This window comes from Denticeps clupeoides, chromosome 18 (genome assembly GCF_900700375.1).
Source record: "Denticeps clupeoides chromosome 18, fDenClu1.1, whole genome shotgun sequence".
NCBI classification, from domain to species: Eukaryota; Metazoa; Chordata; class Actinopteri; order Clupeiformes; family Denticipitidae; genus Denticeps; species Denticeps clupeoides.
In genome coordinates, this window is record NC_041724.1 from 3,699,867 (window position 1) to 3,715,208 (window position 15,342).

The 15,342-nt window shown below is 44.4% G+C and overlaps 1 protein-coding gene across 5 annotated transcripts in view; it reads right to left on the bottom strand.

Moving 5' to 3' along the window:
- Window positions 1-15,342, bottom strand: part of unc5a (unc-5 netrin receptor A) — a 113,713-nt gene that overhangs the window by 32,726 nt on the left and 65,645 nt on the right. For 3 of the 5 annotated variants that reach the window (XM_028959574.1, XM_028959575.1, XM_028959573.1), the window contains exons 3-6: window positions 6,663-6,806; window positions 5,003-5,106; window positions 3,666-3,846; window positions 770-937 (exon numbers count right to left, since the gene is read on the bottom strand). In XM_028959574.1, coding sequence (XP_028815407.1) covers window positions 770-937; window positions 3,666-3,846; window positions 5,003-5,106; window positions 6,663-6,806 — 597 coding nt within the window. The remainder of the gene's footprint in view (window positions 1-769; window positions 938-3,665; window positions 3,847-5,002; window positions 5,107-6,662; window positions 6,807-15,342) is intronic. The other 2 variants (XM_028959576.1, XM_028959577.1) reach the window with 1 other exon arrangement.

Consider the following 15,342-nt stretch of genomic DNA (forward strand, 5'->3'; position numbering starts at 1 on the left):
ACGTTACTTACAGTGCACGGTAAGGCGATGTCTTATTAAATTACACGGGGTGCTTTGTAATGAAACGTGAGATTGTCTTAAGTAGATAAGGCCCGAGGAGGAGGAGGGGGAAGTGGGCCTGAGCTGACGACGCCTTCGATTTCCTCTCCCGCTTACCGAGAGCGGGATATTTTTCGCCGGTCAGCAGCGCCTGCAAAATGCCATTTTTGTCCCCGATGAAATCTGTTTGTGTGCCCGCCACCCCCCCCCAGCAGTCAGGAGATCCCGCCCCGACACCCCCCCTCCATCGGGGGCTTAATGTCCGCCTGCAGACGACGCTGCCTGACTTCCATTTCAAAATGCGGGAAATCAATAAGGACTCGGAGAGGGGAGGGGAGGGAACGCTCGAGCATTAATTCGGCACTAATGCTTAAAATTTGCAACATGGCTTGAGCGCAAACAGACCGGGCCAACCTGGCGCCCCGATCAGCATGGCGATGCTTCACGCTCAGAGGAGCGGGGTGAAAGCAGACCTTTGACATGAAGCAACAAAAAAATAAAAAGCTCATTGCCGAAAGTGCATGATGAGAGCGATGTTGCATGAGGGAGGGAGGGAGGAAGGGAAGCAGGAAAGTAATGGCATTTTTGGCAGTGCTGCATGGAGACGGTGACACTGTTTCGCACGGAGGCCAAGCAATCCACTAAGCACAGTCGCAGCCAGCATGTTCTACCAGGTCTCCCTAGCACGGAGCGGCCGGACGGAGCCCTGACGGGACCCGGTGGGAGTTACCTGGACACGTGGCCGTGCAGGCGCTTTTCTGGACACTCTGCCCCTCGCAGGAGGTCCCTCCATTCAGGGGGGTGGGGTTGGTGCAGCTCCGACTCCTCTTCTGCCACCCCCGGCCGCAGACGGCGCTGCAGGCCGACCACGTGGCCCACGTGGACCACCCGCCGTTCACTGTCCGCATGCCAGGAGAGGAGAAAACCAACAGAGCGAGTCAGGACTACCCGACGGGCACCGGCGATGGAACACGTGCTGGTCTGAAGCTGCGCCACGTGCCCGGAGACCTGGGCGCAGCCTGGTGGCGGGGGTGAGTGACAATGGCAACAGTGCAAGGCGGGTAGCCGAGCGCCGCGGCCTGAAGGCGCCAGCTGAGATAAAGCAGAGCGCCGCCGCCGCTGTCGGCGCTGCAGAAATGAATTACATCGCACCCCGCTGTTGCCCTTGTCCAAGGTTTGAGCCACGATGGCAGCCAGTGTAAAAAAATTTTTTTTTTTTGCCTCCCCCACGCAGATAAATGACTCCTGAAGGTGTCTGCTAATTTGCATACGATTTATCATGTATTGCAATCAATTCTCATCTTCTAAAAAAATTCTTAGCAGCGACAGTGCAGGCAGTTTAATAAAAAAAAAAACGTGGAATACATTCATTAACTAATTACAGGTTCGGCCCCCCTGGAGCAACACGGGGTTGAAATGTGTTGATCGGGGACCTGATGGTAGTAAAGGGGTACAATTTGATGACTGACTGGAGGGCTGCACGATAAATCCCATCGAAATAATCCCAACCCCAACTCCTGCCTTTATAGTGGCGTCAGAGGTCACGATTAACCTGAACACACCACAGAGGAGACAGACGCTGCCGATGAATGGAACCAAGAAGCCAAATACATGGGACTTTTCCTGGTGTAGAGAACGGCGGGAAACAGGGGAGGAAGAAAGGAGAGATGGACATTGCGCTACACCTGGGCGTGTGATGTGTTGACAGGTGTCATCCACAAGAAGGAAGAAGGGAGTGTGGGAGCTGTCAATCACGCCTGCAGGCTCCTCCCCTTTTGAAAAATGTCCATAAGACATCATTAAGGTTCATCTTCTGGGTGTCAGAAATGATTACACACCATTTCGGGTTAATTAGATGATTATTTCTGCAAATCCAGAAGACAGACTTGACATTACATTAGAGAACACTCCACATGTCCTACATCTTATACACCGGTGTGAAAATATGATGTATTACCTGGATAAAAAAAAAGAAAGAAAAGAATGCCATTTACACCAGAATCGTGCAGCTCTTGTCGCTAGTCAAGGTCGTAACCCTTTACGCAGTTGTCGCAGCTACCAAACAGTGACATTTTCTTCGCCACCGTCACACAGATGAAGACATCCCTGATGTCCAGCTAATTGAGTGTAGGCTGGCCTCGGTCACGTTGCACCAACGTGCACAGACCTCCCCCATGAGCCACAAGTCCGAAATGTCAGAGTTTCTAATCAAGTTCACCGCACTTTACACACCACGAGGTCCAATCAGGCTTCAGACAGAACTTGGTCTAATTTGTTGACTGGGAAATCTTGATCACCATTCTGGTTCACACTTGCGGGCAAGTGCCTCCTTACTAATTTACCCCCTAAATTTCACTCTGGCCGGGTGGAATCATTTCCTCGGCTGTTCCTAGCAATTGATTGCGGACCACGATAAGTGAAATTGCTCCTACTCGGCCCGCTGATTACCTCTTTGCGCACAGTAAAGCCACGTCCGGCCGACCTCATTAACATGTATTGGGTGAACTTCCGCCACCGGTACCGATGGGGAGCCATTAGATTAAAAAAAAAAAAAAAACACTCTCCATCCTTCCACCCGTGTTTCAGCCTGTAATTTAAAAAAAAACGAGGCCTTAAAATGTTCTTAAAGGTGCATCAGTAATGGCCCGCCGTATCAACGACTATTCAGTGGGTATCACCCCCCCCATATTAATGCTACAATAGGGACAAATTGGCCGTCACTTTCTGAAACTCCAGAGCCTAAATTGTATAGTGAGGGAAATTGATATTTCTTTGCCCTCTGTATAACTTGTGTTGATTGACAGCGTGGGAGAAAAAAAAAAAGCAAATAGCTGAGCAAAAAACAAAAATGTTCTAGACTCTGTATTGCAGTCCGATCCATAACCCTCGATCAAAATGTCCACAGACGGTGCAGTTCAATCAAAAACCACCCACCTATCTAATCTGTCGCCATCGCCAAAGTTATTTGCTATAGCTTTAATTGAAACACAACATGCTGATTACTTGTGACTGTGCATGAGAATGTTTTTTTTATTATTCTATGCAAAAATGTGCCCGCAGGAGTTTGTTTTTAGCATAAGTCTCAGGTCGGCAAAAAAACTTTATTGTTTAGCATTTCGAGGCAGCGCTACGTCCCTGACTCTGCTTTGTGCATGCAACAGAATTAAGGTGGCGGTGTAATGCATGCTGGACTGGCGCGCCTGGGGACTCTGGGGTGGGTGCGGTGAGGAATGAGCTGCCTGTGCGCATTTTAATAAAGGTTAGGCAGCTTATCGGCCCAATTCATTATGTCCCCTCAGCTGTTAATTCAAAATCAACACGTAAAGCCCGACTACAGTGTGCAGGTTCGTTAGCTTTGGAGCACTTTATCAAATATTAATTTGTAGGGTTGGTCCTATTCCCCGGACGGTTGATTTAAAAAAAAGTATTCAAATGCATGGGGGTCATTTTGACAGCATACGTTTGAGAGGCTGAAGGCGTGAATCAAACGCTGCCATCGTCTGCATTGCGCTTGGCGGGGATCTTTGTTTCAACCTCCGGGTGGCTGCGGATCAATGGCGGCGACACGTCCATCGCGAGCATGTTGGGGTGAGGGGTGAGGGCGGAGTTGGGCGCAGGTGACGTACCGAAGACAATTACAGCAGCCGAGGAGCTCTTGCGCCGTGCCACGATGTTCTTCGCCACGCAGGTGTAGTTGCCCGTGTCCGCCAGCCGAGCCTGTTTGATGATGAGGTTGTGGTCTGCTGTGATGAAGAAATTGGGGTCCGTCTTGGGATCCAGCACTTCCTCATTCCTCATCCATTCCACCTGCATATACATTTGGAATGGTTGTTGCTTGGTTATTTACCTCACAGCAGATCTAAGGTATTCATTTTTTAAGTAAATGTAGACCAGCTGCTATAATGTAACATGGACTGAGTACAAATACGTCATCGCTGTATTCTGAATAGTATTCCATTACATCTCAACCCTCAAGCATTCCATAGCAGGGCCTTGTCAAAAGTGATGCACCAGTGGTAGCTATTCATATTACATATTATAATAAAACTGGTAAAGGAATTAGCATTGATAGCTTTGATCATCAGCATTGATGCTGATCGATACTTTTCGAGCAGCGGATTTGAATCCTTCCACTCATGCTTGTACCTTCCTCTTCTTCACTAAGAGACCACCCTCTCCACCCTCCGCTGATTCTAACTGGCTCAGATCCTGCATGTCTTGCTTCGGGATGATAAATACATCCTCTATTGATTAAAAAATGAATAAAATGGTTCATGTAAGATAGTTCCAATTAAGATAATTCCATATTTTAAGGGATGTGTGGCAACCTTATCCCAGGTTGTAGATTAACAAAGGGGCTAATGCTAATGCAAAAGAGAAAACCAATGTTGTTTTAAAGAAACATTACCCAATATTACGCAATACTGAATAATTAAACACAAAAAAGTCCCAAGCATATGCTTATGAATTTTATGCTGTTATTTTTTCTTCTTCATTTTAATCTAAACAACAGATTGCCTCCGTTGCCCACACAAATAACTCAAGTCAGAGGAAAAGAGCCCCTCCTACTGCAAAGCCGGGTTTGAAATGAATCAGCCGACTGCGTGTGTAAATATTTAATGGCGACCGACTCTGTGCTGCCCTATGCTCAGTACGGGCTGCTGCTTGGCCCATTAAAAGCTGTGCTGTAGGCCCAGCAGACGATGGGAAACAGCTGGCCGCGGTCTGGGCCCGTGCCGCATTACAGCAAACACGCATGAATTATGGATGTGGATCCCAGCGCCTGCCAAAACGTGCCAGCACACTCCCTAATCCCTATCCAGGTGATGCGTGGGAATGTGGCCGGATCCGGATCGCAGACGTAAAGAGCGGTAATACATCAATGATGGGAATAATTAGCCGAGCTGCGCTTTTTAACGGCCTGCCCTCTCGCCCGCTCGGGCCTGGGGTGTCAGCTGCTGACCTCTGCCGTCGGCACCCCCTCCGGGGGGTGGCACCGGAGCAGAACCTCCTGGTCCAGAGCCACTTCTTTTCCTAGAGGCTCCTCTTCAAAGTTCTTCCTCAGATCTGAGTTTTAAAAAAAACACACACACACACATTAGTGGTCGGCCTGCATTTTTTTCTGCACCTACTACCTGAATCTAATGTATATTTCACAACTCCGAGAAAAAAACTACTTAAATGCACATATCAGATTTATTTCGAAACTATATGAAAGCTGCGCAAATGGACTCAAGCAGGGGGTGTGCGTATGTAAAGTTATGTGCTTTAATGTGCGCCCTTCTTGAGGGATCCGTATCACAGGGCCGTGGATCTTATTACACGACGCTCGGCTGGTTCAGAGAAGACTGTCTTCAGCCCCGAGGCAGAGCATCAACAAAAAGAGGGAATTGCATTATGAACCCCCCCCCACACACACACATACACACACATACACACACACCCACTCCCCTTCAAACAGCCCCACTCAGGCTGGGAAGCGCGGCACAACAAGCTGGCCTGAGGGTAGCTGGGTAGGAGCCATAGCTGGGCGTACATTTAAATGATCCCCTTACACACACACACACACACACACACACAAACAAACAGATAAATAAATATAAATAAATAAATAAATAGGCCGGAGAATGTTTCCAAATGCGTCTTTGCGTCAGCGGGGTAAGTGAGAAGTGTTTACCCAGACTAGCCCGCAGACACGGGAACACGTGCAGGACCAACACACTCGATAAGGGCATCGCTGTCAGTCATTCCGGCGCCGTAAACAGCAGCCCGCGCCCCGTCCAGAGCCGTGACGCTCGGGGGAAACATTAAGGGCATCTCGACATTCGATGTAAATAAAAGGAACATAATGAGACTGGGAGAAATAATAATTAAAAAATAAATGAATAATTGTCCTGGATGGTTTAAAAAAAAAAAAAAAAAAGATTTCTGGAATCCTTTTCCAAACAGGGTTGGACAAGGATTCAGTTGTTTCTTGGAAGTGTTGATCTCTACTTGTACTACTGCATATTTATGGACACATAAATCCTTTAACAAATACGACATACTCTGATGATCCACATTTTCACACTTAGCGTATTGCCCTACAAAAACGTATCAAATACTGTAATTTTTCATCACCATCATTGCTTTCTGTAAACTGTATGTACGAGACTGAATTGGTTTGGAACTCTTTGTCTGTGGATTTTTTTCTTTTTCATGAAATATTTATTATACACGCTGCACTTCATCAGCGCAATTTCCCCCCCAAAAGCCCAAAATCACATTATCACACAGCGAGGCAGCGAACCAGCATAGCCTCTTGAGGCAATTAGCAAAGTGTTACATGACAGATGCCAAAGGCGCAACTGTTACTGAACTTCCGCGTAAGACGTTAACTACACGGCCTCAGATCATTCAATGCCGCTGAAGAACAAAGTTTTTCACACTTTTCTGACATTCCGACTTGTGTTTAAGATGATCTTATTTACAAAAATACGGCTGCATGGGTTATTTTTTAATGAACAATGCACTCCTAAGATACTAAAGAAGACATTTACTGAAGTGCAAGGGTTGCAAACTCATGCATTTCACATTTAAATATATATTAAGTGCTAAAAGCATCATACTGAACCGGTACTCACATGCGATGCGCACGTATGCCTTTTGACTCTTCTGGGTTCCCGTAGTGCTCCAGGCCACACACTGGCACCAGTAATCCTCCAGGCCAAATATCTTCTCCACCTGCTGTCTGGAGATATCAATCTTCACCTGCATGATCGGCAGACCTGTCACGGCGAAAGGACAAGAAGACAGGATGAAGAACGCCCCGCCCGAATGCCAATTCATTTAACACTAAAAAAAGCGTCGAGTCGGGACTTGGTGGTACTCCCCGAGACCATTTTTATGGGGAGATGCACAGTTGGATGCACATTGTTACTGTCGCCGTTCACAAAGCCAAGTGGGTGTAAACAATGCAAACCAGCATTTTTCAACCCTGTTGTTTGGCTGCGCCAGATGAATAAATAAAGAGACCTGAATATTTCACTGGGCTTTCAGGAGGAGATATTTCTCCTGGTGTTTTGAGGCGTTTTTTTTTTTTTTTTTTTTTTTTCCAGACGCTGCTGAAAGCTAAAAACGTTACCTGTTAGGCGCACCCGTTGAAAGCACTTTACCCAATGGATCGCCTGTGCTGCTGGCAGAAACACTCTTTTTTTGATGTCGTGCTAAATAGACAACCTCCTCAGCAATTTCAGGACAATTTTTTTCGCGGCATAACACTTTCATACGACATGAAAGGCTTTAGTCAAAATAATGCAGAGCTGGAGATAACAGATCTGCATTTTCAGCATAAAGCCTCTCAAAAACGTCTCTACGGCTGTGGCAGAGCAGCACCTCTTAAAATATTTGGCTCTCCAAGTACCGCCATTATGACCAGCATTAGAATACAATCTCATAAAGCTAGTCGATTTTGTTCATAACAGGAATTTTATCCATTATTGTCTGTCATCACACAGCAAAGGAGGACATTAACCGTACTACACCATGAATATTGAGAAAATTAATTACGCTGCATCAAAGCGTACAGCAGGTGTGTTCTAGAGGTTTCAGAACCAAGGACACTACTTTCAAACTGGAGCTAAGGTCAGCACAATGCTTTAAGTACAAGGCTCATTTGCTAATGCAAACGTTTCTGTGGGTGACAGAAGTAATTACACACCAACTTAAAGTGTAGATAGTTTCCCTTCTTCCATATACAGAGAACTACGAAACAATTCTTTCTTCTTTCATCTATTTATTTGAGTAAATCCTTTGACCTTACACTAGCAAACATGCCCCCAGTGTCCCAGTGCTTAGAGAGTAGTGCTGTGCTCCGTGCCAGTTTGAAAATAGTGCCCCAAGGCCTTATAGACTTTACTTGTACTATCTCTCGAGGTTTCATTCAGGCTCTAAGCTTCTGAGATGTTTCCTTTTTTTTTCTCCAAGACCATCACCCATCAGTGTTAATTTTAAAGCATGACCTTGGCAGAGCTCTTGTGCCGCCATCTCTCTCTCTCACTCTCCAATGAGCCCCCCATCCTCCCCACATACACACTACTATTCATAGGCCACTCTCGTTCTGCTGTTTTGCCTCTCGGGGGTCTAGAGCCAGTGGTGAGGAACATTTTACACAAAAGGTAGCAACCTGGATGTTCAAGCTGTGTTAGTGCCTGCATAAGTAGTCAACACCTGCCAAAGTGCATATCTCCAGAGATGTTCATGTTTAATTGCTTGCCATTTACACACACGCACAATTAAATACACATATACATATCAATTATTGACCTGATAGAAGATTGATGTTGAGGAACGAAATAAAACAGGAAATCTGGCGAGTTTGGTTATGATTTGAAGGTCTTGAAATGATCTTTCACATGCACTTCATCTGTCAAAAAGAAGTGCCAAATGCATCAATCATCACCAGGCGCAAGAGATACAAGCAAGCACAGAAAAAAAAAACATGAAAGGGAGCAGAGGGCAGAAATAAAACCCCTCCTGTCGAGGTCTGAGCTGACAGGAAGAGATGATGTTATCCTCTTTAGATATGAATTCGCCCTACAGCGCAACTTGGAGTATCAACATTTAAGTGCCTTGTCCTGCCCCTTACCCACGCTCCAAAGCTGCAAACTCAATTACGAAATAGAAGAGCTCTCCTCTCCAAATGTGATGTTCCATCAATCCCTGAAATATTTCTCTTGAAATTGCTCCTTGCTGGATCCTGATAAAATGAACCAATTACTATACTGTACACAATCAATACCTTATTTAGCTAAAAGTTTACATCAGAACACACCGAATCTGGCATTTCCCATGTCTAAATAAACCGCTCAATACAAGGAGCAATTAAACAACACAATGTAGCTCCAAGTCAATAATACTTCACAATCATCACCACATTCAACTATGTAAAGAACAAAGAATTTAATAAGAATATTTCATTCATTCAGATCTAGGATGTCTTGTTTTTGTGTTCCCTTAATTTTTTTTGAGTGGTGTATCAAATATATCATTACAACATTCTGTGTAATGGAATTTGTGTCAATTAAGCCAATTATATTTCCAATATCATGTAAAATATAAAGACCTTAAGACGAAGCGAATTTAAAACAGTAATTGACTCAGTAATTATGTTCTGTTTCCTCTGCTCGCTCTCGCCTTCCTCTGTAATGACCTGAATTTCTTTCCTGCCACTTTCTTTCACACCCTGAAATGGAAAAAAATCTGTCTTAAAATTCAAATTACTAAATTATAAGACGTGTTGTATCCACGTTGGCAAGAAAGGGCCTGAATCCTTACATACTTAACCATCTAAATTATGCTATTATATCTGTTTTCATGAAGACATTTAGCTTTTTGGAGTAAAATCAATATTGAGACTGAAGGTTCAAGAAGTAAATGCAAATGATCAATCATGTTTAGGATGCTCTTATCATTATGCTAATGCTTTTTTAAGTTATACCCCAAACAAGTCATTTTGGAACCCCGGTTGACATTACGCACGCTCTCCGAATGCATACAGACAGTCTCAGGGACAAATTAGGCGGTGATGGCAGTGTTTGAAATTCTGGAGCGTAACGCGGGAGAGTGTGCATTTTTCATAGGCACGCAAAAGGTCAGCCCACAACGCAACGCTCGCTTCCAATTGCCATGCTGAGGGGGAGCTCCCTAATTCAAAATTGAGGTCCTGGGATGACCTTGCGGCGACCCTTCCTCTTGCACCTGGAGATAAAATGGTGATTAAGGTGGAGGTGTCCCCCCCTATGGAGATAGTTTAGATACCACACCGTTCACAAATATATCTCTTGATTCACATACATAATTTATGCAACATTAATTTATGTACATTAATATATGTAACATATATGCCTCTCAACATCCTGGCCCTGGTCAATCACTCCTCTCCTTCTCGTTTGAGAAGTCGGGTGGCAGGAAGTGCCTCAGTGGCGGGAAAGTGTGAACTCATTTGGGCTGAGCTCCACCTTACTGCCTCGGTAATGTACATTACAGCTTGCTGTTGCTGGAAGCGCTTCAAGGATCTAACTCAGAAGGCAAAAAAAAAGAAAAGAAAAGAAAGAGGGCCACCTTGCAGGAGCCCGGTGTTCTCCATTTGAATGTGCAAGTGACACGATCTTCCTCAGCAACAATAGGGCCGCGAGTGGCTGAGCGAAGAGTGAAAGCTCACGTCTGCGTGGGATCAGCGAGGCAGCGAACCCTCTCCTTAACACAAAAAGGCCTCACCAGTCAGAGGGTAAACATCATTGGGTTCATTCTTCTCCGAGTCGATACCAGGCTTGTCTGCTAGAGACTTTATTATTTTTTTACATTATTTTTTTTTGTATTCCCTTGCTCACTCTTGTTTTTGCTGCCTGTGACCTCAATTCCACGGGGGTCATTTGCTTATCAAAAGAAAAGAGTAAAACCGGCAGGTTGGAGTGTGTTTTCATTGTGACTGGGGAAATTCAATTAGACCACATCCACCACGAGGACAACTGAGACTCATCAGTGGTGCTCGGGATTAGGTTTCTGTGATTTTCACCAAAAAGGAACACTGGAAAGTTTAGAGCATATTCTATGTAGCCAACAGTGCATGTGCCTTACAAATTACACAGCATGTTTCGCCAGCTTGGGACTGAGGTCTTTTTGCATTGACAATTCGAGAAAAAAAGTACCTTTACCTATTATTCTCTATTACAGATGGAAATAAATGGACAGTTAAGATCCTAATTCTCCAGGCTATGAGGGCTCATTGCAATAAGTGTCATTTAAGAAAGAATCCTGGATTTGAATGTGTGCAAATAAGTAAAACATTTTCAATCAACCACTTGTGGATGTGTAATAATTGCACATTTAATTTGAATGTTGTCTTATTTGAGTTTATCATGGACACCAAAAGGATAGTGACAGTATGATGTGCAGATATTGTTATCCACAGTAACATTTTATTAGCTATTTTAGCTATTTAGCTATTTTATTATGTTACTACAATATTCATTAGATCTGACATCAATGCAGACAGACACCCCCTTTAAATGAAATGTACTACAATGTGTGGATTGTAATAAACTTGCCGATTTATAATAAGATAATGTTGTGTAGCTAATGCAGGGAGTGGGAATGGCCATTTACCTACAAGATCTCACACAGGTCTGGGGGAATATTTGATTCCGATCGGTTGGTAAAAAAAGAAGTCCAATTAAATGTAAGGATGAGCCACAATGGATCAAAATCGCATTTGGAAGCACATAATCCAGCAGAAAGATTAGTAAGGTGTGGACATTCGTACAGGTGTGTGAGCATCGGTCACCCGGACACACATTTGGAGGTGATCAGGGCCGCGTGAGCGTGAGAACCCATTTGCAGTGAAAAGCTTCGCATTAAAGTGCTTTAGGGCCGTCCAGAGTTGTTTGCGCTGCATTTTATTGTGGTAATATGCTGCTAGAGGAGCATTTTAATGTCATTACCGTCGCAGTCTTCTCTGTTCCACAGAGCTTTTTCCCTTGTATATGTCACAGTGCATCAAGACACTGGGGCAGTGGTGGCCTAGCGGTTAAGGAAGCGGCCCCGTAATCAGAAGGTCGCCGGTTCGATTCCCGATCCGCCAAGGGGCCACTGAGGTGCCACTAAGCAAAGCACCGTCCCCACACACTGCTCCCCGGGCGGCTACTGCACTACTTTAGACACTATATAAATAAACAAGAACATAGCCATAGTAATAGTATGGTTATATTTACATGTCAGGTTTAAGGCTAATGCTAATGCTAACCAGCTGAGTGTCATCATGGTCGACGCCGAAGAAAATGAAAAAAGAACGGTAACGTTTGGGTCAAATATATTGGCTTCTGGTAGATATTTGAAGCCCAGAGTCACCATGGAAAGCCCTGTCTGTTCCCCATTACAGCAGCTGGAGCACTGAATCTGTAGCGTCGCAACCGGCGGACTCTAATGAGAGGGGGACGGAGCCCACCTTGCTGCGAGGACCTACTGTCCTATTAGGAGGAAAAGCACTCGTACGGCATCAAACAGCCTGCCAGAGTGGGCTGGCACATTCGAGGGTCGCTAGCAAGTCAGTGGGGCGCGCTTTCGGGTCAAGGCCTGCCCGGCGGCTTTGACAGGCTTATTTCGAACGCTCCTTTGACTGAACCGTCCATTTCCCGCAAAGGATGCACCAGCCAAGGCCCCCGGTGCCATTACAAATTATTCAAGGCTGACAAACAAGCATGCAGGTACGTCCAATCCAATCCATCCAGCCAGCCAGGTTCAGGCCCGGGCCATTACTCAGGTGCTGGAGAGCATGTCTACATAAAACTGCATAAAGGTGTGTGTTTGTGTGTGTAGTGGGAAGACGGTCAGCAGTACTACTCTACCTCCATAGCCAGATGAGCATAATAATAACACGACAGGTTCCTTTGATGGAAGGTCTTCTGTCTAATTATCCATCAGATTCGTAATTATCGTCTCAATGTCCCTGCGAACCTGTGCCTAAATCGAGGTTAATGGCGGGTGTAGCACGTAATATGTGTGTTGACATTCATTCTTTTCTCTTTTTTTTTTTCTGCATGTGCAATTTACGGAGCATCAACACCCTGACGAGAAAAACAATGCGGCGCGGAGGAATGTCTAATTATTTATGAAAAGTTTCATATTAAATTGGGCCCTGGGAGAGCGTGTATCCGTTCAAAATGCTATCGGACTGTCATGTCATTATCATGAAAACAGCAATGCTAGGCAGAAGAAGATTACAAATAGTTTCTTCAGATGCACAGGTGTTTGCACCTCTCTTCCCCAGTTTCCACTCCCAGAACTGCCAATGGTGCTAATTTGCCTGAGCATTTTTAGAATAACAACTGCATCTGTAAAAAAAAATAATAAAATCTAATAATTCTAAAAAAAAAAAAAAAAGTGCCACAACCAATTCCAATTTGACCAGTATACACCTTTTCCTAAAAAGGAACAGTGACAGAGGCTATTTTAGATCTTATGAATTGGTATTCCGCAGTGGAAGGAACAGTGATGGACGCCCTTGGGACGAGAGGCTTTCCTGCACAGAGGTAACAGCTGAGCACATCTGTGCACATCAGACATAAATCACACTTAATAACGGGAGAGAACACGGCACACATCCCCGCTTCCTCTCGCTAAAGGTGAGTTGGAGGTGTGCTAATTTTGCAGCAGGGTAGGAGCGGTCGGCTCCCAGCTGGCTGCGGAGCGCATCGAACCGTCCGAAAGTGCTGTTTTCCTGGGCTCTGGTCCCAGGCGGCCTTTCGACCAACTGGGGCTTCTGTCAGCAAGCAGCCGCACAGGTAATCCGATTCAGGCCCCCGTGCCAATCTAAATACTCAATACGCTGTCCGAGTGGCAAAACCCCTGACCATGCAGTCCCAGTGCCTTCTCGTGACGCTGAATTAAAAAAACCCATGGCAGCTTATAGGCATTATCAAAAGAAACAGGTTGAACGGATTCTGAATCTATTTCTATATTTCTATGTATAAGTATGGTCATTGAACATGCCACAAAAATACACACATAAAACAAAAACAAATGAGGCCTACGGCTCAAGGACACAGCACAAAGCTATATTTATAGCTAATGTAGCTAAAATATAATTTATATTTATATTTAAAAAATTTGTGTTTCAAATCAGGTAAAGCAGATGCTTAATTATTTATTAAAAATAATGTTTGATAATGTTTTATGCAATACTTTACCATTTTTAAAAAGTGGTACAGAACTTGGTACAGAAAAGAATGTTGAAAGACGCAAAAAATCACAGCTGTATATAATAATGACAGTTAACGTGACATCTGATGTTTTTTGTGCATGAATCTGACAGGATGTCACCAAACGTCACAATATATATATGATAAATATGATTAATGCTTAAAATATATACAGTTCCTTATCTGTTTATTTATTTAGCGCACTCTGCCCGTCTCTCTGTGCCTTTTTTTTTTTTTAGATCAGTAACAGCTGAATGATTGAGTCGGTATTGTGCTGCTGCTTGACAGCAAGATGCCCCGTGATTTGATATTTGTTTGAGCGGCATGTGAACGCGCCGGTGGAAGCGTTCCTTGGGGCCGGCGTGCAAAGCTCAAAACTGTCATTCGGTGTGTTGCTCTGCCTATCAGAAGGCCTCGGTGGACTATTTAGCTGTCATGTCCCATCCCCTGCTGACTCCACTATTTTTAAACCAATCTGAGTGGAGCAGGTGCTGATAGGCACGCACTGTTAGGTGGCAGGAACCCCTATAGCAACAGGGCCAATGAGTTCATTCATTTTTGTCATGTTACACAGGGACGCACACACACAAAAATAAATACCATTAGTGACAAAAACCTATTTACTCACTTGCCACTTTACTCACTGTGTACCCACACTCCATTTTCTCCGGTACACCTATTCACCATTGGTTTTCTGACCAAAAGTCTACAGTCGTTATTTATGACTAGAAGATTGACAGCACGAATTCAAGGTGGGCCTAAATTGCAGGGATTAAAAAACAGTTCAAAGGACCAAAAAAAATTTAATAATTGATTGCTAATGGTCCGTAGTTAAAACTTAATTATCAGCTCTTCAACAAATAAGGTGATTTATAGTTCCAAATATCCTTCCAAATATTATTTATTGAACTTTGTGGTCAGGAGGAGTATCCATCTACTATTAGCTCTACTCGCCTTTCCTGTGTTTTAACTCATTTACATTACATTTAAGGCATTTATCAGACGCCCTTATCCAGAGCGACTTACAATCAGTAGTTACAGGGACAGTCCCCCTGGAGCAATTTTAGGGTTAAGTGTCTTGCTCAGGGACACAATGGTAGTAAGCGGGATTTGAACCTGGGTCTTCTGGTTCAGAGGCGAGTGTGTTACCCACTAGGCTACTACCATCCTATTAACTCTTTTCCCCTTAAAGACGAAAATTGAAGAGCTCCCCTGTAAAGACGGGACAACCATTAAAATAGGTTCCTTTATCACTCATAGACTTGTTTACCAGCACTGTGAGAAATAACGGTCTCAGTTGGTCTTGTTCTAGACTGTGTTCAACGGGTCACTGGGTTAGTGTTTCTAACAAGGTGGCCTCAATGTCTACGTACATTTTAATTGTATCTACACAAAACAATACGCGGTTGGCTCATATTTTGGCAGGCCTTATGCTCATTAAATCAGCAATAGCCTAGATTACTGCAACTATTTGGACTCCTTAAATTATTATTTTTTGTTTAATTCAAATACCATTTCTGGACAGCAGCAGGGATCAGTGGGCTCCATGTGGATTCTGATGATTTTG